This window comes from Lepidochelys olivacea, assembly GCF_965140295.1.
Source record: "Lepidochelys olivacea isolate rLepOli2 genome assembly, chromosome: 4".
Taxonomy (NCBI): Eukaryota; Metazoa; Chordata; order Testudines; family Cheloniidae; genus Lepidochelys; species Lepidochelys olivacea.
In genome coordinates this window covers 116,138,519-116,164,634 of record NC_140414.1, presented here as the reverse complement: position 1 = coordinate 116,164,634, position 26,116 = coordinate 116,138,519, and the positions used below count along the sequence as shown (strand labels likewise).

The 26,116-nt window shown below is 41.8% G+C and overlaps 1 protein-coding gene across 3 annotated transcripts in view; it reads left to right on the top strand.

Moving 5' to 3' along the window:
- The window catches only part of PACRGL (parkin coregulated like), a 32,640-nt gene that overhangs the window by 4,835 nt on the left and 1,689 nt on the right, over positions 1 to 26,116 (top strand). For all 3 annotated transcript variants that reach the window (XR_014711458.1, XM_084627280.1, XM_084627281.1), the window contains exons 2-7: positions 1,020 to 1,180; positions 5,652 to 5,719; positions 11,130 to 11,220; positions 15,594 to 15,728; positions 18,972 to 19,079; positions 24,456 to 24,536. Coding sequence is in view for 2 of the 3 variants with exons in the window: in XM_084627280.1 (XP_084483406.1) it covers positions 1,037 to 1,180; positions 5,652 to 5,719; positions 11,130 to 11,220; positions 15,594 to 15,728; positions 18,972 to 19,079; positions 24,456 to 24,536 (627 nt within the window). In the remaining variant the exon portion in view is untranslated. The remainder of the gene's footprint in view (positions 1 to 1,019; positions 1,181 to 5,651; positions 5,720 to 11,129; positions 11,221 to 15,593; positions 15,729 to 18,971; positions 19,080 to 24,455; positions 24,537 to 26,116) is intronic.

The window sequence follows — 26,116 nt, the reverse complement described above, 5'->3', positions numbered from 1 at the left end:
CAGTGACTCAATGATTGAGTCATTTAACAGTGTACACTGTGAGCAAGGGAACTTGGACTATCCTAGCAGGACCAACACAATTAATACAATTATTTAATTCAAAATTAATTTGTATAACTCATTCAATCACCTTAAATATTTTTGTAAAAAAACCCCACCATGTATCTCTGAAGAGCTTGTAACTCTTGTATCTTTCTTTAAGTATGAGGTGATATCTGAGACTGTATATCTTTCCTCAGTAGTAATCTGGGCTCTTCATTAAAGTTTCACACTGAAGATTTGATATGTTACATTACAAATAAAATTTCCCCTGTTAAAAGGATACTAGAGTTGTGTTTTCTGCATTATAACTATTTTTTCTAAACTTTGAATATTTTGTTTATTTAATACACTATATGTACATGTTTTCTAGTTGTTAGTTTTTAAAGTGTTCTGTATTCAAAAAGTTAAAACATTTGAAATCTTTTTTGAAATCTTCTTTTCATTTTCTGTTCTTTTCCCATTTTGTCTTTCACCCTATTTATTGTTCTCTGATTTTGCTCTATTTCAGAATATTTTTGATCACTCCTTGCACTTAAATTCTCTTTTTTCCCCATCTTTCCCATCCCTTCCAATGTTTTGCTTCCTCTTTTGTTGTATTTGTACCCATCCCCTCTCCTTCCCTCCAGAGAACAGCTTTGCGCTTTAAGTGCGGCACTAGCAGCAGAGTGAAACTGACTAAACTCAATTTCACTTTACTGCAGGTGTTGCTCTAGCAGAGTGGTAAAGGACAACAATGCAGGAAACAAAGAGATGTGGAGGCATGTGTTTGAAAAATGGAGTGATTGGTATTTACCCTGCACTGTTTTGGGTGTTCAGCAATACATGATTTATATGCATTGGTTCATATTTCCTGCATTCCTTGCACAACCTAGAATGTGAGATTTGGGTACAACAAAAATCAGGATTAAAGTTCTTAATTTGCTGTCAAGCGGGAATGAGAACTCTGTTTTTAGGTTTGTTTGCTTTTTTCATTCTAGGAATTTATGATAAAAGAATGTCATCAGGTTTCCAAATAAAACCAAAGACTGCAATACAGAAAAGCAAGACATCTTCATCTCCTTCATCTAGTTCTCCAGATCTTGCGGTTAAGCCACAACCAAGGCCCAGTGATAAACTTAACCCCAAAACTATTGATCCGGTATGTAGAGATGGTATTTTTCTGTACCAGCATAAATGAGTAGGGCCAAACAGAAAGTGAGAGAGTCACAAAAAATATGGCATTCAATTGGGACAACAGAAATCTTTGAGCACAGAAGATCTATGGTTTTCTAGGGCTTAGATCTTCTTTTATATTGTCCTATATTTTCCAGAAAGTAAACTTTTTCAAATGTAAGTTGCAGGCCCTTCAAATTGCAGAAACAACAGTGGATCTATTTATGATATGAAGGTTACTAGGTCTTGTTCACCCAGCCTGAAAAACTTAAACCAGGGGTTCTTAGACTTTTGTACTGATGACCACTTTCACACAGCAAGCCTCTGAGTGTGACCCCCCCCTTATACATTAAAAACACTTTTTAATATATTTAACACCATTATAAATGCTGGAGGCAAAGCGGGGTTTAGAGTGGAGGCTGACAGCTTGCGACTCCCCTGGAATAACCTCGTGACCCCCTGAAGGGTCCCGGCCCCCAGTTTGAGAACCCCTGACTTAAACAATTGTACCAAGATATGTTAGAAATTCCACTATTTTTTTTACTGGGTTATTGATTTTGAACATCACTACCAACATTGATTACTAGTTTGGTGCTGACCTACTGGAAATATCTATCAAATGTGTTTGTCAAAACTTGCTGGACATAATTGTCAAATTTTGACACTGCATTCTTTTCAGTTAATGTTCCTGAAGAAAGAGGTTGCCAATTCTGAACATACAAATAGTTGAAGTAATTGAATTTTAATACAGCTAAATATAAATGTGTACATCTAGACACAAAGAGCGTTGGCCATACTTTAAGGATAGGGGACTATATCCTGGGAATCAGTGACTCCAAAAAAGATTTGGGGGTTGTGGTGGATAATCAACTGAACATGAGCTCCCAGAGCCGTGGCCAAAGCTCTCATGCAATCCTTGGATGTGTACAAATAGGAATCTCAATTAAGAGTAGAGAGGTTATTTTGGCTTTGTTAGGCACTGATGTGGCCACTGCAGGAATACTTTGTCCATTATTCACTAAGAAGGTTGATTAAATTGGAGAGGGTGCAGGAAGAGCCATAAGAATGATTAAAGGCATAGAAAACATGTTTTACCCTGATAGACTAAAGGAGCTCAATCTGTTCAGCTTAACCAAGAGAAGGTTAAGAGGTGACTTGATCACAGTCTATAAGTACCTACATGGGGAACAAATATTTAATAATGGGTTCTTCAGCCTAGCAGAGAAAGGTATAAAACAGTTCAATAGCGAGAAGTTGAAGCTAGACAAATACAGACTGGAAATAAGTGGACATTAATAGTTAGATTAATTAACCATTGAACAATTTGCCAAGATTCATGTTGAATTCTCCATCACCGCACATTTTAAAATCAAGATTGGATTTTTTTTCTGAAAGATATGCTCTGGGAATTACTTTGGGAAAGTTCTATTTTTCTTGAAGTTAGATTAGAGATTACTTTTTTGTTTTAAAGCAAAAAAGATGTAGTGCCAATATACTTAAGATTCTTGTCTTCACTGAACTGTCAGCATTAGACTGACTATAAGTGGATAAGAAACTATGATTTTTTCTTTTAAAACCTTCAGCCCTGACTGTTCTGAGGTAGCATGAGCTAGAAAAAGTGGGCAAAGCTATTGTGAGTATCCGCATCATTTTCAAGACTTTCTTCTTCCTAACTTGAGAATTGCTGTAGAAAGCATTTTATTCCCTAAAATATGTTTTCTATGCTTGGAGACACTTCATCTGATTTGTGAGTTTAGATTCTTAACTTTTGTTATTAATCATTCAGTCTCCAAGGTCTGCAAGACCTAATGCCTGAGGTAAACAGTATCTAATTCCTTATCCTTTTCACAAGGGTATTTGACAGCAATCTCTCCATTTCTAGGATTGTTTTTTCTATATAGAAATACTTCAGTTTTCACCTATTTTTTTTTCCTTTTAAAAAATAAGATACACACACACACACACACAGGCAAAGGGCTACAGGGTTTTCAATACAAGGTAGTTGTCACTCCTTTTAAGAGGAGATGGGTCTAGCCCCCTCTGACTGATCAGCTGCCTCCCAGCTGAGGCAGAGATCAGGTGATAGCTGGAAGATCATCTAGTACTCATAAAAGTTGCTGGTGACAGTTGTCAGAAGCAGGAGTCCCTGGCAAGAGAATCCAGTTCATGTGAAATCTTCAGGTAATAGTCCTGTAGAGTGTAATCCTGCAAGGAGCAACGTCTGAATGAGATGGGAGCAGAGAAGCTTGCTGTGACTTGGTCATGGCATGGTTAGACCCCTGCAGAAGACTCTGGATTAGTGGAGAGGGAAGCATTCAATATACTGAACTTATGTTGTTTTGAAGAAATAAAGCCAAAACCCTGAGGAAAAAAGGATTGAAATCTTGTGGCTGGAGACTGTTCTGTGGTGCGTGGGCTGATGAGTTAGCTTACCGGTTTACAGTAGGTAACATCGTAGGCTGAACGGAAAGCCAGTGAGAGACTGCAAGCATAATGCTTATGAAAGGTGCCATCTTGTCAGTACTAAAAATTGAAAGCTTCAGTCAACAAGGAACAGTTTTATTAAAACAGAATCTCTTTTTGTGAAAAAATATCATGGTTTCATCAATTCACTGTTATCCAAGCCAACATACAGTGAAATTACACACACAATTATGTTAAAATTTAGTTAACATTGCAAAATCAAGCACTCGAGGGAGAAAATGGGAGACTGCAACCTTAATCAGACTCCTGATGTGTATGCTTTATGATACAATCTTTAATTACATGATTGCATACTATTTTTTTTCCCACAAGACTCCTGGTTCATTCAGTGCACAGAATGGATAGTGTCATTGAGTGAGCAGGTATTTGATATTACTTTTTAGTCTTGTTGTTAAACGTGTGACACTAGACTTTCTCTATTCCTCACTATTCAAAACCCTGCTCTGAAGTAAAAATTACTAACTTTCTCAGAGACTTTTCTGTGGTTCTCATCACTATAGTATCTGAGAGATTCACAAACAGTAATTTATTTTCACAACACCCGGTGAAGTGGTGGTATCCCCATTTTGCAGGTGGTGAATTAACCCCCAAATTTCACCCTACTTAAAAATTACTTGCTTACAAAATCAGACATAAAATAAAAAAGTGTGACACCACATTATTACTGAAAAATTGCTTTCTTTCTCATTTTTACCATATAATTATAAAATAAATCAATTGGAATGCAAGTATTGTACTTACATTTTGGTGTATAGTATATAGAGGAATATAAACAAGTCATTGTCTGTATGAAATTTTGGTTTGTACTGACTTTGCTAGTGCTTTTTATGTAGCCTGTTGTAAAACCAGGCAAATATCTAGATGAGGTGATGTACCCCCTGGAAGACCTCTGAGTACCCCCAGGGGTACATGCACTCCTGGTCGAGAACTACTGCTTTATATGATCAAAACACAGCCCCCATTAACTTTAGTTGCAGCTGTGAGTGTATAGCATTCCAGGGTCTCAGGTTGTGCACACATAATCAGTGAACACACTGTCAGTGAACATCTAGGAAAAGTTTTGGCTTAAGCGATTGGTTAGCATCATCATATAGGAACTCTCAGGAATAGGCAGGGATAGAATCCAGTTCTCCAATGTAGCATTCAACTGCCTTAACCGTGAGACAATCTTTTATCTTCTTCTAATCTTCTGTATCCTTCACTACATTTCTGAAAAAAATTAGGCAGGGATCCTACCTCCAGCCTCCTTCATTGCATAACATTGCTTCATCTCCACTGAAGGTCCGTTGTGTGTACTGAATGAGGCAGGGGTCATGTGGGGAAAAATTGTATCACAGCACATATGCACAAGGCGGCCAAATTATGGTTGCACAGCAACCCCTCCTCAATTGCTCAAGTCTTCTTGCCCAGCCGGTCCCAGTCTCCTCCCTGGCTCCTCATCAAGTTCATCTTCCCACCCTCACTGGCTCCCAGTCTCCTTGTCCCAATATCCTCCTTCTCTTCTCCTCCCCACCCAGTCCAACTCATATCTCCTCTTCAGTCAAGTCAGGCTTTGTGATGTCTGTGTGCCATCTGGGGGAGCTGGAAAGCCCAGGAGCCATGCTCCCTCCCCACTTATGTGAAGAGACCCCTCCATCCCCATGGGGCCATCATTGACTTTAGTGGGACTACTTGCACGAGAAAGTAGAAAAATGGGATGGGAAATGAAAAGTTCATTAAGGATGAGCATATTTACTTATTTTTCTTAACAAAACAGTAGTAACATACTGCTGTGAGGTTACTTTATTATTTAATTAAATGTTAGAATTCTTTTTCCATCCAGTCTCTGCAGTATCTTTACAGTTGTTTTTTGATCACAAGATTGTTTGTCACATTTCTCTCTAAACTGCAATACTGAAGTACATTTATAATGGTTATAACTGAAATATTATGATAGTGAGTAAATAATGCATTTCACTTTTTTGTCCACCCAGTTTGGGGATCGTTCAAAAGCTCCTTCTGCATTTTCTGCCATTTACTCTAAAGGTGGTATACCTTGCAGGTAATGAATTTTTAAAAACAATTTAACTGAATCTATTCAGACAGTAGTCTTAGGTGCAGTTAAATAGATCAAGACTCATTTCTTTATTACTGTTTGTGTAGGATGAAAACTATACACTAATTTGTATGTTCTCTGGCTATTTGATTTTACTGATCTCTGAAGGTGCCTCTGATATTTAATTCTTCTCAAAAGGAAGCAAAAACAACGAGGAGTCCGGTGGCACTTTAAAGACTAAAAGATTTATTTGGGCATAAGCTTTCGTGGGTAAAAAACCTACTTCTGCATCTGACGAATTTGTTCCGATGGAGTTGGGGTGTACTTCACTGGTGAAATTTTTGGCATTTTGCAATCTTGTGGTTTGCGACCCAATCAGCTGAACAGAGATTGGCTGCTGGTTCACAATCTGCATTTGCAGGGAAGTCCATCCTTTTAGAGTTCTCGTCCTTAGGATTGGACTTAAGTCTGCCCAGCCAGGCTCTGTTGTTCACCGCAGTTACAACCAGGGAATTTGGGGCCAGATGGGAGAAAAAGCCCTTAGCTCCCTGCGGTGGGAAAAAGTGTTTCTCCAAGCGCTTTGTGGTAGGTGGTATTGAAGCTGATATGCTCCAAAGAACCTTTGCAGGCTCTAGGAGTGCATCATTAATAGGGAGGGCCATTCTCCCAGGGGCAGATGGCTGCAGGATATCCAACAACTTATGGGTATTTTAGGAACTCTGCCTGAATGCCTAGGGAAGCCACCACATGCTGCAAAAGGTCCTGGTATGTCTTTAAGTCTAAAGGCACTGAAGGAGAGGAAGAGCCAGGCACTGCCAAATCGTCCAGGGACAAAGAAGAGGAGCCAAGGCCAGATCTTTCCCCTTGTGGACCCAGATGGGATGATTCCAGAGGCTCCCTGGGGAAGGGGAAGGCTCTCACTGGTGCCTGAATCTGTGGTGGATTGGCAGTTCCCGCCACCATTCTGCCCGGCGTTCTCACCTTAGAACAAGATGAGGAGTGCGACTCTTGCGACTGAGGAGCATCCCACGGATTCCATGGAGGCCACTGGGCAAAAGGATAAGGCATTAGTGGCCAACAGGTGCAGGGCCAACCTTGAGACAAGTGCCTATCCTGGTACTCATGGTGCTCCATGAACAGCCCCCCGTGAGCCAGGCAATGGAGAGCAGGAGAAAAAAGATCCTGACCTTGATGCTGAGGAGTCTCAGGTTTCTCGGGATAAAGGTGGAACAAGCCCTGAGGGGGTGAGCAACCAGTCCAACTCATCCATTGCCCAAAACAAGGGAGAGACTGGTGCCGACAGTGGGAACAATACCACAGGCTGAGTTTGCCTCTGTTGTGCCCAGTGCCAGGAGCAATGTTGAACCTGAAGTCAGCGTTGGTACTGAAGTAGCTGATGGTCCTGAAGTGGAAGGTGGTGAAACCACCACGGTAAAATGGGTGGCACAGGATGCACTGATGCCGAGGAGGTCCCTTGCCCTGAGCTCAGCACCGAGTCCACTTCCACTGACTGTGGAAGGGAAACATTGAGGTGTGGTGCCAACACAAAGGTTAGAATCATAGAATATCAGGGTTGGAAGGGACCTCAGGAGGTCATCTAGTCCAATCTCCTGCTCAAAGCAGGAACAAATCCCCAATTAAATCATCCCAGCCAGGGCTTTGTCAAGCCTGACCTTAAAAACCTCTAAGGAAGGAGATTCTACCACCTCCCTAGGTAACGCATTCCAGTGTTTCACCACCCTCATAGTGAAAAAGTTTTTCCTAATATCCAACCTAAACCTCCCCCACTGCAACTTGAGACCATTACTCCTTGTTCTGTCATCTGCTACCACTGAGAACAGTCTAGATCCATCCTCTTTGGAACCCCCTTTCAGGTAGTTGAAAGCAGCTATCAAATCCCCCCTCGTTCTTCTCTTCCGCAGACTAAACAATCCCAGTTCCCTCAGCCTCTCCTCATAAGTCATGTGTTCCAGTCCCCTAATCATTTTTGTTGCTCTCTGTTGGACGTTTTCCAGTTTTTCCACATCCTTCTTGTAGTGTGGGGCCCAAAACTAGACACAGTACTCCAGATGAGGCCTCAGCAATGTCGAATAGAGGGGAACGATCACGTCCCTCAATCTGCTGGCAATGCCCCTATCTATACATCCCAAAATGCCATTGGCCTTCTTGGCAACAAGGGCACACTGTTGACTCATATCCAGCTTCTTGTCCACTGTAACCCCTAGGTCCTTTTCTGCAGAACTGCTGCCGAGCCATTCGGTCCCTAGTCTGTAGCGGTGCATGGGATTCTTCCGTCCTAAGTGCCGGACTCTGCACTTGTCCTTGTTGAACCTCATCAGATTTCTTTTGGCCCAATCCTCTAATTTGTCTAGGTCTATCCCTACCCTCCAGCGTATCTACCTCTTCTCCCAGTTTAGTGTCATCTGCAAACTTGCTGAGGGTGCAATCCACACCATCCTCCGGATCATTAATGAAGATATTGAACAAAACCGGCCCGAGGACCGACCCTTGGAGCACTCCACTTGATACCAGCTGCCAGCTAGACATGGAGCCATTGATCACTGCCCGTTGAGCCTGACAATCTACCCAACTTTCTATCCACCTTATAGTCCATTCATCCAGCCCATACTTCTTCAACTTGCTGGCAAGAATACTGTGGGAGACTGTGTCAAAAGCTTTGCTAAAGTCAAGGAACAACACGTCCACCGCTTTCCCTTCATCCACAGAGCCAGTTATCTCGTCATAGAAGGCAATTAGATTAGTCAGGCATGACTTGCCCTTGGTGAATCCATGCTGACTGTTCCTGATCACTTTCCTCTCCTTTTCCTTGAGGACCTGCTGCGTGATTTTTCCAGGGACTGAGGTGAGGCTGACTGGCCTGTAGTTCCCCGGATCCTCCTTCTTCCCTTTTTTAAAGATGGGCACTACATTAGCCTTTTTCCAGTTGTCTGGGACCTCCCGCAGTCGCCATGAGTTTTCAGAGATAATGGCCAATGGCTCTGCAATCACATCCGTCAACTCCTTTAGCACTCTCGGATGCAGCGCATCTGGCCCCATGGACTTGTGCTCATCCAGCTTTTCTAAATAGTCCTGAATCACTTCTTTCTCCACAGATGGCTGGTCGCCTCCTCCCCATGCTGTGCTGCCCAGTGCAGTAGTCTGGGAGCTGACCTTGTTCGTGAAGACACAGGCAAAAAAAGCATTGAGTATGTTAGCTTTTTCCACATGCTCTGTCACTAGGTTGCCTCCCTCATTCAGTAAGGGGCCCACACTTTCCTTGACTTTCTTCTTGTTGCTAACATACCTGAAGAAACCCTTCTTGTTACTCTTAACATCTCTTGCTAGCTGCAACTCCAGGTGTGATTTGGCCTTCCCGGTTTCACTTCTGCATGCCCGAGCAATATCTTTATACTCATCCCTGGTCATTTGTCCAATCTTCCACTTCTTGTAAGCTTCTTTTTTGTATTTAAGATCAGCAAGGATTTCACTGTTAAGCCAAGCTGGTCGCCTGCCATATTTACTATTCTTTCTACCCATTGGGATGGTTTGTCCCTTTCATCTCAATGGGGAGTCTTTAAAATACAGCCAGCTCTCCTGGACTCCTTTCCCCCTCATGTTATTCTCCCAGGTTCACAAGGTTCAGTAGTCTGCCTAGCCAATGGGGCTATAAATGATGTAGCCCTGGTAAAGTCTTGGACCAAAGGAGAGGTCGGGAAGGAAAGGCAGAGGTGGTCCTTTGCTGCCTGATATGCTGTCAATGTGGAAACAGTCCGTGCTGGCATTGTCCTCATTGGTGCCGGACTCAACAGATACGCTGGGGCCAGAACTGGTGTTGACAGTACAGCGTCTCTAACCTTCCTGTGCAGTCCCGGGAAGTAGTTAGAGGCACCTGTGCCATCCTGCATGCCAGTGCATGCTCTTTCTGGAGGAAGCAGAAGAATCTCCACGAGACTCTTATGTGATCTTTTCCTCTGTGCACTCAATGTGGAATGGCTCCTCCATCGTTTTAGAGAGGTCCTGACTCCAGAGCACAAAACGACAGCACTCTGAGAATCTAAGGATGACCTCTGATCCAGCATGGGCCTCAGTGCTGGAACAGGCCACATGGCCTGTTCGAGCAGATGTTGCTTTGGGAAAAGGTCTCTAGCCACCTGAGTCCATTTTGTGAATGATTTACAAATTGAACACCACTCCTTGACATGGGCGTTGCCCAAGCACAGCAAGCACTGGGTGTGGGGATCATTCTTGGGGAGGCCATCCCAAGGAAAATAATTAGCTAAATTAACTAACATTAAATTTAACTAATACTAAGGTTACTAACTAACTATATAGAACTAGAAAAAAGTCACAGAGAGAGAGATTGTGAGGTTAAGTACCACACAGAGCTCCAACTCTAGCCACGGAAGTAACAAGGAACTGAGGAGGGTCAAGGTGGTGCTGTCTCATATAGCCAGAGGAGGGGCTTTGAGCAAGAGGCATGAACGCCGCCTTCTGCTGGTATTGCTAGGCAAAATTCTCCAGCTCTGGTGTCCTGAGTGCATGCACATCTAAGTGGAATACATGATTGTATCTACTTAAAGAAGAACCAATTAGATCTAGCATAAATACAGATAGACTTAGTTTAAAAAAAAAAAGTTTGATCTTGTAAATATCCATATAAACAGAAAACTTTTGTTTTGATAAATATCAGTACATTAAGTATCAGGGGGTAGCCATGTTAGTCTGAATCTACAAAAACTATGAGGAGTCCAGTGGCACCTTAAAGACTAACCAATTTATTTTGGCATAAGCTTTCAGGGGTAAAACTCCCCCACTTCTTCAGATTCATGGAGTGAAAATTACAGATACAGGCATAAATATACTGGCACATGAAGAGACGGGTACCTCCACTTGTAAGGCAACTAACTCCCTTCTCTTCATGTGCCAGTATATTTATGCCTGTTTCTGTAATTTTCACTCCATGCATCTGAAGAAGTGGGGTTTTTTATCCATGAAAGCTTATGCCCAAATAAATCTGTTAGTCTTTAAGGTGCCACCAGACTCCTCGTTGTTTTTATCAGTACATTAAGTTTGCAGGAAAAACAGTTGGTGTTGATATATATATGGGAAATACAATGTAATTATTATTATTTACAGCTATTTTATTTTTAGCCTCTATTTACAGGTTGTTGAAGAATTCAGATGTTGCCTTTTTCAGGAGTTGTAATGGTGTGTCAAAACGCTATAGCGTTCTGCCCAAATAGGGCTGTGCATTTCACTGGGAAGGCAGTGCATATTAGATGGGTATATATACCTTTATAGTGATTTTTTCAAAACATTTGTGGATCTTTTGGTATGACTAGCATGTTAAAGAAATTTACTGTTATATGCTGTTTGTTTCTCTGTACCATTTACTAACTTGTGTTCTGCATGATAGGTTGGTTCATGGCTCAGTAAAACACAAATTACAGTGGGAATGTCTTCCTGAAACTCTTCCATTTGATCCTCTTCTTATTACTTTAGCTGAGGTAAACTTGCTTTTCTTGAATAATTATAGAATAATACAAAGCTTTTTTGCCATGCAAAGGTCAAAAAATGAAATTGGCATGCAATATTCAAATAGGTGGGTAATTGAATGTTGATAACTACAATAACTAAAACAGTTGTTTACTTATTACTTCATATGTCAAGTGCCAACTCACGCCGATATCTAGAAACTGTCATGATTGGTGGTTTTCTGGAGACCCAAATTCAAATCTTACACAGATTACAAGAATAAATAATATTAAGATGTTGAGCATTTAAAGGCAAATCCAGTTCCCAGTGTCCAGACCAGCTGGATAGTGGGAACCTTCACGGGAAGAAAGATGGGGAGGAACAGAGGACCTGCATAGAAGCAGATACTTTGTAGTCCTCCAAACACCTCCAAGGAACTTGAACACTTATTTTACCCCTCTTAGTTTTATTCCCAATTGTTATACCTCATCTTTACCTCAGCGTGGAATCCAAAAAGTTACATTCCTTAGGGGTTGTAGCTAGTAGATCTTTCTGGATTACTGGATGAGCTGCGTCTGGTGGACATTCACTAGTCTCCTTTATCTGGATCCAATCATTGGATCCCAGGTGCTCGTAGGCAGGCTGAGACTGGAGAGAGTCTGGGTGTTGTCTATGCGCACTCTACGGTCCTTTTGCCTAGGCCCTGAATCTTACAAGCCTCCCCCATAGCTTTTTCATGTTCCTAGAGTTGTACTGAAGTTGTGGATCCATTGGATTACTGTTCCCCTCTTCAGCAAATAGGACAGTGAAAGCAAGGGGCACACAAACTTTGCAACAGAATTGCTAAATCAGTTGTGCTTTACTCACAAACAAAGCACATGAGAGATACCTCTATAGAAAATAAAAACTTTTATGCAAAACTCTCCTTCCAGTGCCCCCACCACTCCAGGAGTCCTTTGGTCAGTCCTTTCAGGGTCCCATTGTTGTCTTCTTCTACTCCCTCCTTCCCTGCCCGCAACAAAAGTCAGTGAGAGCCTTCCCATTATAAGGTTGCAGTCCCCCCTTTCAAGTGACTTTCCTCAGTGGCTTTGAGTTCCTCATCAGGTGATCTGATGGTTGGTTACAGACTCACCTAGGAGAACTAGTTACACTGGGTAGCAGCTAGCTTATTGTCTTAGGATGTTTCCATTTGAATGGGAGACCATCCAGATTAATGACTCTTGATTTCTGTGCTTTATTAGCCCTTTACTAACACTTCTGGAATCCCCACTCCGAGATGGAGTTTTGATATAGCTATGTACGGACATACACTAATCCATCACACCTTCCCCAGCGAAGGCCTAAGGGATAGGTTTTAGTGGCATCAGCAGAAGCCTTTCTCTCTATCCTTGGGCTTTGGATCATCTTGTCCTTCTCTTCATCTTCCTCCCAGCTCTCTTCTTTTGTATACTCTCTGCTACACTAACTAGGAAAGGCAGAGGGGAAAGAAGATGAAGCACCTAATGGCTGCTGATTAGCAATTGCAACCAAAAATGCTAGTGGCTAGAGGGAAAACTTCAAGTAAAACCACCTTCCCAATCCAGTATGAAAGGAGAAGTGAAGCGGAACAGCTGTTCATTCTTTCTTCCTTTCTACCCTTTGCAAACATCACATGAATAGGATTCAGTCAGAGGGTAAATCAGGAACAGAAAGGACTGTTACAGTACAGCGTTTTTCTTGCCTATAGAGGGCTGTAGCTTTCCTTCCCATCAGTCTAAGAACAAAAAATAAGCATGTTAGCTAAATGTTTCTGTGGAAAAGAACAGTAGTTAATAATAGTGGTGTTCAATTGTCATTATGTTTCAGAGGCAACTTCCCCTTGAATCCATTTGTCTTTGTTTTATCTGTATACAAACTCGGGAAGACAGGGATTTACTAGTTCTTATTTGGAAGATTTTCTTCACAATTATAAGGGCTAGAAATCTTAAATTGTGTACAATCTTATTCTATCGTGGGAGTTAAATTAATACATAAACTCCCAGCATATAGCCACATCTGGCCTATTTTGAGTATGATTTAGAGATTAGAATCTGTATTTTATGCATTGTACATCAAATGGTGACAATGCTGTTCTGTAATCCGTTTAAACTCTCCTTTTGACCTTATATAGGCCCAATAAATACTTGTCCTAATAATGCTTTCTGAAGAACTGGAAAATTTCAGTATAGCTCTTTATGGAGGTTGTGATAATGTATTGCTCTATTTGAATAGTTTTGTGTCTTAATATTATTTTAAATTGTTCTTGGAGACATTTCTCCCAGGGAATGAGAACTCTGTGATGGATTTCCAGCAATATTTTAAGAGAATTAATATTTTGAAAGCGAGTAAGCTTTTAATAAACCCACATAGATATTGTAAAATGTCATTGTTAAAAGATAGTACATCCCTAGTGTGAAACAGACTTTCAACTGAGGGGTAATGTTCAGCCAAAACGGTTATTTTTCAGTTATCTTATTACAATTAGTCACTGTCAGTTTCTATAGATACCTTTAGCGGCAATATATTTGTTTTTGAGCCCTCAAATTGGAGTGAATTACAGCTCCCAAGAAGCTAATCTAACCAAGTTACATTCCACACTGATAAACATAGTATAAACAAAGATAATATTTGAAGATGGTCAATCAGTTTGAGCAGTTGAACATTTTTTTAAAATAATCTTCCTCTGTAATTTGGGTTATGGGAGAGAGTAATGGAAAGTTGCTGAACAAACAAGAACCAAAAAGATTTGTGGATTTTGCTGTTCATAATAATACTTTATTTTATTGGGGAGTGACCACTATAATTACAGTTGCACAGGGATTTCAATTCAAATCCTGTTTTCAGTCCCTTTATAACCTTTCAGCACTTTCATTCTTAAGGCCTGAAATATTTCAGACTAGGGCTCTGTCCAGTGGTAAATTTTCTAAAATACTGAGCAAAAACATCCTAAAATTTCAGATGTTTACATCTGAAACCATGAAATTGACTATTTAAAAAATCCTATGACAGTGAAATTGAGCAAAATGGACCGTGAATTTGGTAGGACTCTAAAAGTGGTGGGTGAAATTCTGTGGCCTGTGTTGCAGGAGGTCAGACTAGATGATCATAATGGTCCCTTCTGACCTAAATATCTATGAATATAGCATTGTGGTGTGAAGAGGAAGGCCTTTGGCATATTTGCCAAAATAGCTCATCCAGAGCTGAATTTGGGTCTCAGAGCTCCAGCTCCTGTAGAGAATCCTTTGATTCTTTTGTGGTTTCAGAGATTCTCCTGTCAGTCACCAGTTTCCTGTGTGTAAATTTAGGTCCATCCCAACTATGTAAAGAGAACCTTCTCTTCAGTGAGTTAATCTTACTCACTGGAAGTGGGGCCTTGTCAATCAAAATGAATTACAGTCAGTAAGCAGCCAGGAAACCTAGTCGAAAATATGCTCAAATTTATCCTTACCTTCTGCTCTTTGTACTGGTCACTATAAGTTACTTTGTGTCCAGTCTTATTTCCTGTTTTCCCAACATTTGGCAGGGAGTTTGCCTGAAAAGACATTCCAAGAATCTCTACAAACTTAAATTTAGGGCATCTCTACATTTGAAATTCTACAGCAGCACAGCTCCAACGCTTCAGTGTAGACACTATCTACGCCGAGAGGAGGGGTTCTCCCATCAGTGTAGGTAATCCACCTCCCAAAGAGGCAGCAGCTAGGTCTACAGAAGAATCATGTCAGTTTAACTACACCGTTCAGTGGTGTGGATTTTTCACACCCTTGAGTGATGAAGGTGGATAGACCTAATTTTTTAGTGTAGATCAGGTCTTAGAGTCCTGTATCAGACGTGCTAGGCTGAACCTGAGCTATGTTTAGGTGCTTTTGAAAGAAAAAATAATCTCTTAATATTTGAAGTGGCTGAGGGACCTTCTCTCACAGAACAAATCAAAGATTTCTGCCATATAGATTGTGAGTTCCTGTGATTCAGGACATCACAAGCCTGCACCACTTTAAAGTGTCAGCCTTGTACTGCATTCTGTTTTTCATTAAGAGTAGGGGAAATCCCTTAGAAATGTCATCTATTTTCTGTTCATGGGGCTGTGGAGAAATTACTTTGGGAAGATGGAATGAAGATAAAGAAGTACATCTGTTGATGAAAATGACCATATTAAAAGGGTAAAAGTATTCTTTCACGTATCAAGGAAAAAACCTGAATATATAGTGAGCAGAGGTATACTCAATGAATCCACATGGTGGAGTAAGTGTGTTTTTATGTTTTTGAATGGCTGCTGCAATAAAACATAAGCAATATATTGCTACTAGAGGGAACTTTTTGATGTTTTAATGTAGTGTTGTGTTAAAAGTTACATATTAAGAAAAGATATTTTCCATATATATATAAACAGGGACTAAGAGAGACAAAACACCCATATACATTTGTATCAAAGGAGGGCTTTAAGGAATTACTCTTGGTTGAAGATGCTCCTGAAAAAGCAATTCCCTTGTTGCCTCGACTCGTTCCAGTGTTAAAGGCTACTCTGGTATGTTTCTCTTATTTTTCATTTATTATAGTCTTGGATTCTTTTCTTACAAAGAAAAAAAGTCACAGTTTGGTACAAGTGTTGCAGATGGGAAACTATCTGAGTCCTAGGATGACAGAAGCAACCCATGAGAAGTTGGGCAGCTCTCGAATGACTCTTCAGGCTCTGAGAGAATGTCTACTCTCAGTGTAAGCCTGTACTTGAGCCTGGGCTCAAGGCTGACCACTCCTTGCATCTACACTGCAATTGTGTTAGCCAAGGGCTGGGACCCAGGAGGGTCCAAGCTCAAGTCAAGCAGGGTCTGAGCCCTATTACTTTGCAGTGTAGTCACTACCCCACTTGACTCAGGTCCTGGGAGTCATTTGGAAGTATCCCACAATTCCATGGGACATCTTCCTTAGTCCTCTCTATCCCAAGAATCTGCACTCTATTGAAAACAGAAGTCCCTTCCCTCCCTCCCCGTTGGCAAACGGAGGCAGCTCAGGTCAGCGTTAACTTATTCTGTTCTGAGCACCAATCTGCAAGCAAATTATCAGAGAGCCTCCTGGGTGTGCAAAAGAGAGCGAGTCCATCAAGCCTTTTGCAAAGTGGGGTGCTTCCTGGTAATGTGCAGGGTGGGCAGTAAAGTTTTCTTACAGTGCATCATGTTCCTAAGGCTAGAGTGACCACATTTTGGGAGGGGGAGTGCTCTAGGGACTCTGAGATATAATTACTTTGATATGGCTCTGCACACTGCAGTGTGAACACCAGAGCACTAGGTTCGAGCACAGGTCAGAAAATTCTTAACCTAGGGTTAAAATATAATGTAGACACTCAAGCCTAAGGTTCCCTAACACAGGTCAGCTAACTGGATTCCCATTAACCTTGGTCTTACGTTGCAGTGTAGACATACTCAGAGTGTGGGAAATAGGCACCAGTAGAACTTCAACATCATTGTGCTTTATGTATAATATGCATATAATCAAAGGTAAAGGGACATATGAGGTAAAATGCACAGACCCACAGCAAATAGATAAGACTGTTTTATGGAAGGATTGAAATAAAATTAAAGGGGTTCAAAGGATGAAATGGAATAGATCAATGGGGAAAGACGAATAACATTAGAAAATGGGACTAAGCATACTTTTTAAAAATGTGTATTACAGTAATTCATTCGAAGGAATTGAAAGGTTATGGCAAGGCAGAAGTCTTAGGTTGGAATGGACCTGTATGGGGACTCTTAATACAATGGCCAGATCTGAAAAGATGCTTAGGTACCTAAATTCCAGATTTAGGTTCCTTTGCAATCCCTAAAACCCCCCACTTGGCTGCCATCCAGCCCTGTAGGAACCTAAACTCAGTGCTGAATTTCCACTAAAAGTTCCTTAGGCATGTAAGTATCTGCCTCTGAGCAAGCACACTGCTGCCTCACTCTAGGCATCTGGATTCCTCTCTCCCACCTAAGCCTTATTGTTATCCATGAGCCAGGGGAAGATAGGCGGAGGAATGCCTGTTTTGTCTGTGGGGCCTGATCTGGTAGGCATGCTCAGAGGTTCAGCATTGCAGCACCTAGCTCTCTTTATGGATCTGTGTCCAGGTCTCTTTTCAGGATTATATTTCTGGTTTTCCCACTGACTTGCTGTGTGAATTCAGCCAAGTTAAATTATTTGTTAAATTACTTATTATTTTGCTGTGCCTCCGTTTGTTCACCTATAAAAGGGTAGTAATTGTTATTTACCCCATGGATTTTACGGGGATGGATTAATACTCGAGAATTCTTTGAGATCCTCACGTTATGGGCACTACAGATGAGTCAAGTAATATTTATAGACTTTATCAGTTCCCTGGGCCTATTCTGGTAGTTCTAGTTATTCAAACTTTTTCAAATTTTTATGCTTTTTGTATGAACTTTTTCCCAGTTATCTTCTTACAATGTAATGCTGAAAACTAAATGCATTTCTCTAATTGAGGCCTAAGAAGTACTTCATATACATCCATTACTACTACAATCCAGTATAACAAATAGTGGATCCTTACACAGGACAGTCATTAGTGTTCTGTAACACATTTTTTTAATGATCCACAATAGATCCTGGCAGGGACCTCATTCAATATCTTCTTCCAACCTAACACTACCATTAATAGTTACTCTGGGTTTACCAATTTAGTAGCTAAAATTACTTACTATACTATAATTGCAGCTAATCCACATTTCTTGAATGCTTTTTAAAAATGTTATAGGGTAATGTAGTAAACACCTGACTAAAACTGAGATTCTGTAGATGGACTTGTCACAGTTTGAGTAACTGCACCTGTGTTCTATTCTTTATGTTTCACTTCAGGAGTGCCCAGTCAGGTCTCAGGTGTGCAGCCATCACCAGTCTCTGCGGGGGGACCCTTGTCCCACTCCCATCTGACATGGTGTTTTAAGCCTGCACATAGCCCTGCCTTATACTGGGATATCCCCAGCAAGCTAGTCTGCCTAATGGCCAGCACCGGTAAAATTAATTTCTCTCTCCAAGGGCTATGAACAATGTATTGCCAGCAGTGACAAGTTACCACACAGCTCTTTCTAAGCAAGCACATTTATTTTTAAGGTGAAAGCATTGCAGAGAAGACATAATGAAAACAACAAACTGATTTAAACACACACTAGACATACCAGGAGTCACCCATCAGTCTTATGGGGCCCTAATAGGCCAGAGTATTTTGTATGGTTCGGGCCCCTTTTTAATTTGTGAAGGAGCTGTGGTAACCCTCCCCCAGGAAGTAGAACATAATCACATTCCCTGTCCCACAGGTTACATAAATGTAATAAAATATGTTCCCCCAAAGATACTGCATGCTGTTACAATAACAGTCACATTACTATTGTTTCTTTAACTACCTAGCTTGCTCTCCATCAAATAAATAAATGATTAGTTGTCACACTACAGAATAAATGAAAGTCTGTTTCATTCTGAAAAACTTCTGAAACTTGCCATCAGCATCCAGTATTGGATGCTGTGTTGGGTGTGTTTCCCTTTTCCCCCCTGAAAATACATTGGCATTTAAATGACACATGCTTGATATTAACATATTCAATAATGCTGTACTTGTGTTTCTAAACCTCTTCAAACATTAGTTTCAGTGCTTTGAAAAGGTAAAGCACTGTGTAGGTACTAATTATTCTACTCAAGAGATTGCTGTTTTAGTGAGCTTGCACATTTGATCGAGAATTACTGTTTGACAGCAGTTTATTAATTTTCCCCCCTCCCTTACAAGGCCCATTCAAACAGTGAAGTATTTGAAAGAGGATTGAATGCTTTGGTACAGCTGAGTGCCATTGTTGGTCCTGCTCTTAATGATCAGCTGAAACATCTACTCACAAGCGTAAGTACAAAAAATTGACACAGTAACTGTGCCTCTTCATTTTTTATGTTACTTTTGTTTAGAGACTTCCTGTCATTTCACACAAAGATGATGGAACTTTCAGCTGTTCCATGAAAGGCATTTCTTGATAAGCTTTAGCAGAGAGCCATAGTCTTATTATAATATATGGTGAATTATAGAGCTCTAACATTCAGTATATGCTACTAGACCAAAGAACAATTTGTACAATAAACCCCCCTAAAGACTGAGACATATTAGTTACTGTGTTTTGAAGGGACATTGTTTATTATAAAATTACCTGTGAATTTTAAATATTAATATTTAGTAACAAAACCCATTAAAGTTGCTGTGATGGGGAGGACTAGGTCCTGAGGCCCCCTGCTGGAGGTCTTATGGCCCTGCCACACCCCACCTCATAAAAGGGCAGTAGAGAGGTCCTCCAAGCTGCCTAGAGTGGCTTTGTGGGAAGCAGCCAATCAGGGCCCAGCAGGCTAATAGAAGAAGAGCTGCAGGGCCAGACTGAGGAGAGTGGATGGTGCTCCAGGCTGGCTGCTGGGACTCCACGAGGACAAGACCCTGAGATTAGGGTGAAGAATGTGCGGGAGCACGGGGAAGTGGCCCAAGGAATTATAGCAGCAATGCAGTTTATTTAAAGGGACATTGCAGATGGCTGCTATCTATAGGGTCTCTGGGCTGGCACCCAGAGTAGAGGGCGGGCCCGGATCCTCACCAGCAGCTACTGGGAAAGTGGCCTGGACTTTGAGGCACCCCAGAAGTGGGATTGAACTGTAGTGGCCCAGCTGAAGAGCTGGAGCCAGAAAGGCCCTGAGAGGATGAAGACATTGCCTCCAGGGAAAGAGCTCTGGAGCACCGCTCTATTGCGGAACAGGGACAAACAGAGAGAGATATTACGGAGGGCACTGAGAGAGTACCCCAAAAGGGGGTTGCGTTGCTTTTATCTCACAGACATACTGTGTATGACTTGACTGGAGGGCTGAGTCAGTGAAGACCCACCACAAACGGGGGGAGAGAGAGAGAGAGAGAGAGTGTGCAGGCACACGCAGTTGGCCAGGAGGCACTTGCGAGAGGTGAGTTCAACCACTTTACACTGGTACCAGAAGTAGGATTGTTCGGACCAGCCCCTGCAAACAAGGGGACCATGGAAGAGCTGATAAGAGCTGTAGGCCAGCAGCAGCAAACTGTGGCAGCTTCAAAGCCTCAGCAAGCCACCCAGCAACAGCACGGCAAAACCCGGGAGGGGCTTCAACAGCAGCAACTCCAGGATCACCAGTCTTAGGCTTGGCAGGGAGCCTGGCAGCTAAAACAGCGTCTACCCAGGCCCGGCCGCTGCAGGTGCCACAGAGGAAAGAGTCAGAAGACCACCCCCCCCCGGTGGAGCTTTAGGTAGTATGGGCAAGGGGTCAGGTGAGATGGATTCAGCTTGATACAAGCCATGGTTGTAAGTCCAGCCCGGTTGCCATGAGGGCTGCTGGGACCAGTGAAGGCCAGGTGGATAAAGACACTCAGCCATGAATGGCTGAGGCCCAGGCTATAGTTAAGGCAGAACAGAGGACTGTCGGGACTCAGTTTAGGGCTTGGAAGGCTACCCACGGATAGTTTTTTTTCCATTGTGGGGAAATGGGCCACATAAGAAGGTGTTGCCCCCCCTAACTCAGGAAGTCAGTACTGGTACTATCATAGTCCCAGGACTCCCTGTAATTGGCAAACCTGGTAGACAAGGAAGGACTGAAGCCCATGTGATAGAAATGGGAAAGCAGTTGTGTGTCTTGAACAACCCTTTTTCTGAAGGGAAGACCCAGCCTGCAGTGTCTGTCCTGAGGGAAGAGAACATGGGGAATGTACCTAATGTGTTGCAGGAACTGAAGCAAGGCCAGGGCCCTGAAATGACTTCTGTGGAGAAGAGCCCAAAAAGAAGCTCTGAGGGACAGCAGGGTTCCTTGACAGGAGGTGTTGGAGACCGAGGGAAACTTGTTTCACAGGGCCTGGGAGCTCAGAGAATGACGGATAGTCAGGACTCTTGGTTGGGCACCAGGCACCCCTGCAACCTGCAGAACCAGATGAATGCTCTCTGGTATGAACTAAATAACTGGCTAAAGGCTTATGAGACCCAGGTCCAGGGAATAGAACAGACCCGTTTTCAAATGGTGAAAGAGCTGGCCAAGGAGCTGGGGACAGACCAAGCAGGAGACAGCTGATCTTGAGAAGGTGAAGGTGAAGGCACTGGCAGCCAAATGTAAAGAGGTATCCAAGGCAAGCAAAACGTGTCTGCCTAGTGAGTGAGACACTGGCTACACAAAAGATGATAGGCAGGTGAAGGAGGTGAGCTGAACCGAAACCTGGAGTAGGAAGTCTCCAGCCTAAAAGATAGAAGGAGTTGGAGCATCTGCCTATTATAGAGACCAGTGGGCCCATACAAAAATAGAGATACAGAAGAGAGAAACCCTCTCCTTGAGCAGAATTCTGAAAGAAAGCCAACAACAGAAGCTGACCTGAGAGAGGACCCAGCAAGCCTTAGAGGAGCAGCTTACCATACTGGGAAAAGAGCCAGAGACTAAGACCAGAGATTACCCCAAGGCTTGTGTGGATACCAGTGGGTTGGCTGATGGGCTAGGCACCCAGAAAGGCCTCCTGAAAGGAATGAGTAGCAGTCTAATAAAGAAGTGGGTGTCCTGTGCCATAAACAGTAAGTTCCCATGTACAACAGAGGCTGCAATAATAGCGTAGCCCCTCAGCTACACAGCAGACCTCTACAGTAAAGGACTGGGATAAGCTAGAAGAGAGGACTGCTACGGCTGATCGGAACCAGGCTGAAATCCTGGAACTACGGATATAGGTAGCTTAATACCAGCAGGAGCTGGAAGAGATCTGCTCTTCATGGGAAAGGATTGTAGGGTAAGCACTAAAATAGGAGCAAGAACTGACCCATCTCAAAGTTGAAAAGAAGACAGCGGACCAGCAGTGCTTACTACTGCAAAAGGAGCTGACCAAGCTCCAAAACCTGATCAAGGTCCAGCCAGGGTCAAAGTCCAACTTGGCTAAGGAGAAAGCTGGGGTTTTGTAGACTGAAGCCAGTACAGAAGGAAGATGGCTTGGATAGGGACATACAGCCACCTGATGAAACAGAGAGCTGCCTGACCATGCGTCTAAAAATCCAGGATCATGATACAGTGGCAAAGCAGGGCAACAACTGGACCTCTGCTAAAAAGAAGAGCTCTTCTTGGAGGAAAAAGGAAGCTAAAAATGGTGCTAACCTGCTAAATATTATCCACACGATAGTGTGGGTATAGCAAGAACAAAAGTGAGTGTTGCTAAGCCAGGTATTGAAAGCAGTGGGCAAAACAGTACAGTCCCTGGTCTTTGGAAGTCCTGGGAGCGATCTGAGCTTGGATAGAGAGATCTTTTAACTCTGAAGGGTGTACGTGCAGATGCATTCAGAAGGACTCCTCTCCAGATCAGGAGGCCACAGTAAAAGCGTTTATTTCTGGGGAAATCCTGGCTTTGTTAACCAGCCTAGAGGCAGTAAAAGGCTTTTACCATCTGAATGCCCCCTATGTGGTAAATCATGACATGTCACTGACATGGAGGGTTACGTGCACTGTATGGGCTACCTACAAAAAGGGGGACCTCGGGCTATGGTCACTTCATATTTCTCTGAGGGAGATAAGGGTATTGCCAAGGACCTAGTGGACTTCCTAATGTCAGCCAAACAAGAAGTCCGTCCCCCCACCACAGCTGAGAAACATGGCTAAAGGGTACCTTTGGTTGAGCCTACCTTTTGAGATTGGTTTGCTCTGAATAGAAGGAGCTCCCAGAGAGCCTGAACAATGAAAACCTCTCCAGACAAATGTTAGGGGGCTTATTCCTTCACCCACTTACTTTCCTGGTCCTTCTCGCATGAACAGAGAGCAACAATACCCGAAGTCCGAAGGTGCAAACAATTCGATGTTTACTGGGGTGAACTTCCAGCAAGCTTAAATACAAGTTCCTTTTTTCCTTATTTTCGAATCCCAACTTACTTCCTGTTTGCCCCTAATTTATATAGTAATATTCTTAGCTATACCTTAACCAATCATTCTACTAACATTTAACTAACCAATCCTAACATGGATTAGCTAACCAATTATATCCCACCACCTTAATTAGTTTACACCCAGCAAAATTAATTATACAGCAGACAGAAGCAATCACAGAACCAGACAGAGACCATGCCAATAAACAATAGCAAAGTGGGAACTATAATGACAAAACAATACAGAAGTGAGGATTTCACAACTACATCTGTAAAGACATAAGAGTTTCCCAGCTGTGTCTATTGATAAGTGAGTTCTTACCAGACAGAAAACTATCAACCTCAATTTCCTTTTACAGCTTCTAGGCACTTCCCTTTCTCTGGAAGTGATAGGCACTATAAGGACAGGATTAAATTCCTAACAGCCCAATAGCACCTTATTTCAATGTGACTAGTTTGGAATGTGAGGATGTGACCATTCACTTCCCAGCTTATGGCTGCCTCTGTCGCTTAGCCAAAGGCCTTAGCCTAAGAACAGGGCCTCAGACTGTCACAGTAAGAGAAGGCCCTTACACTGGCAGACAGTGATTTTGATTCTTTCTTTTATACCTCTAACTAGCCAAGTGATAGGAATACACCTAAATTCTTAGAGTATAGGCCTTTACAAACAGGCCTGAATATCTATATCCTAACAACAAAGAGTTCTGAGAGGAACCCTAACTAGGGCAATGCGATATTAAAAGCTCTCCAGGTAGAGAGGCCTGGGAGAGAAGTTCTTGAGCAATCAGGGCAGAAAGTGAATAACTCTCTGAGGTAGAAGACACGCATCCATTGAAGTGAGAAACTGCCAAATCTTTCCAGGCAGAGAGGCCTGGCAGGAAAACCCTGACAAATCAGGGCAAGGACTACTAAAGCTTCCTGTGTAAGAGACCAGGGAGGGAGAGTTCTAACAAACGGGCACAGGCAAAGGAACTCTCTAGACTATTCCCAACAACTGTTTCATATTCCTCCTGGTACTCTTGTTTTGCATCAAAAATAGTTGCAAACAAATATAAAAGCTATCTGTCTATGGATTTTATACTGCCACCCATCATTGCAAAAACTGGGCATTTCTGCAAAGCTATGTTTTTTGGTTCAGAAAACTTTGTCTTCCCCTTTTGCTTTTGACCATGTGTCTTACTTTGGCATTACCTACTATGCGTAAAGTAATGATTCTTTTTGCTTTCCCTTTCCTGAACTAAGGTGAAGCAGTATTCTAAAGCAAAAATAAATGTGGTCGGTTTTCATACATTGTACTTCAATCATCTTTTTTCCAAGTTATATTTATATTTATTTTATTCCAATAGATTTCAAAGAGGTTAATGGACAAGAAATTCAAAGAGCAAATCACTGTTGTATTACAAAAGCTAGAGCAGTATGGTGGAAAGGTGAGTTGAACAGATTATTCTCTGTATTTTACATTTTGTTAAAAAATATAAAAATATACGTGAATTTAAATCATGTCAAGAAGACTTTGATTTCAAGTCTCTGAATCCTTCAAGCTTTGCTCCTGCAAAGACTTATGTATGTGCTTAACTCTACACACTGGAACGACTGTGTGTAAAATTAATCATATGTGTAGGTTTTGCAGGGTTGGGGCCTAGTGGTGTTGTGTAGTGATTCATAATGTGAAAATAGCTTTATTTTTCCTGTATATGAATTGTGACATAGAAGAGAAATAGAATCTACTTCATGTAATACAGTCACTTATAGCCTTTTATTTTACATTTCTATAGAGAATACTTAAACACCTAAATTGTCAAACATCCTCACACTAATTTCTTGTGCTCCTTCATAAGAAACTTAGGTGCACACCTTAACATGACATTCCAAGGATCCACACCTACATAGGGATCCACACAGCAGGCCTCTTAGTCCCACACTGAGTCCCCTTCAGTGGGACTCCATTGAGAAGTAACTGCCTGTCCACGTAGATGCCCTTTGCAAGATAACCGTGTAAAACATTAAACTGTTTCTGCTAGGAGGTGTGTGCAACCTTACTGGTGAGACGGAACATTTGCTATTCTTTTCCTCCCCAGACACTAGAAGAGGTCTATAGTTCTACTTCCAGGGCTTGAAATTTGTGAGGAAAAAAGTTTACCTACTGCAGTGACATGTAATGTTTTTAAAATACTGGCTTTGTTAGCTAACCTAAAGTATTGAAATGTCCGACAGTAAGCATCAGTTTGATCCATGTTCTATCTGTAATAACATTTTGTCTTCCCAAACAAACAGGATTTTTTCCAAATCAATAATAAAACAATTACTAAGAAATACTAAAATTTTGTATAAAAAAGTAAGAGATATTTTATACATTTTTATATTCAACTTTCTGATATCCACTTCTCCCTCTCCTTCTTCTTTTATCCTGTTTTCTACCCTCTCTTCCTGTTCCCTTTTCTTAAGAGAAATTCTTAACCAGTATTGCACCCTTCTTTAAGTTCTCTCATTCCTCCCTTGTTGTCTTTAAATGATCTCCTAACCCTTATCGAGGATTAATTCTGCCTTTGTCAAACACACAGCTTCTATTGATTTAATTGAGAATTACATACGTAAGAAGGCTTTCAAATTGGGCATTTGATTTTCTTTCATTCACCCTCCCACCTACGCACCCCTTCTTCGGTACTCACTTCAAATATTGAAGAGGAAAATAATGATGCCCCGTAAATGGTATTATTTAAAAACAATTTTCCCAGCAGAACACGTGGCTTATGGAATTTTTAAACCCTGTATGTTTTTTCTGCGAGTGCCTTTTAAAAGAAAAAAAAATTATTCGAATGACAGCAGCAAGAACTTAGCGGTAGTTAATAGATAACCCACAAGCCATTGGTACATAGAATCTACCCTCCTGTAGTTCTCCCATCTATTTTCTTCTGTTATTTTACCAGTTCTCTGCATGTTTTTTTTTTTAAAGTTATTTGTCTCTGCTACTTTTCCTATGAGAGAGAGAGAGATCTGATCTCTCTCA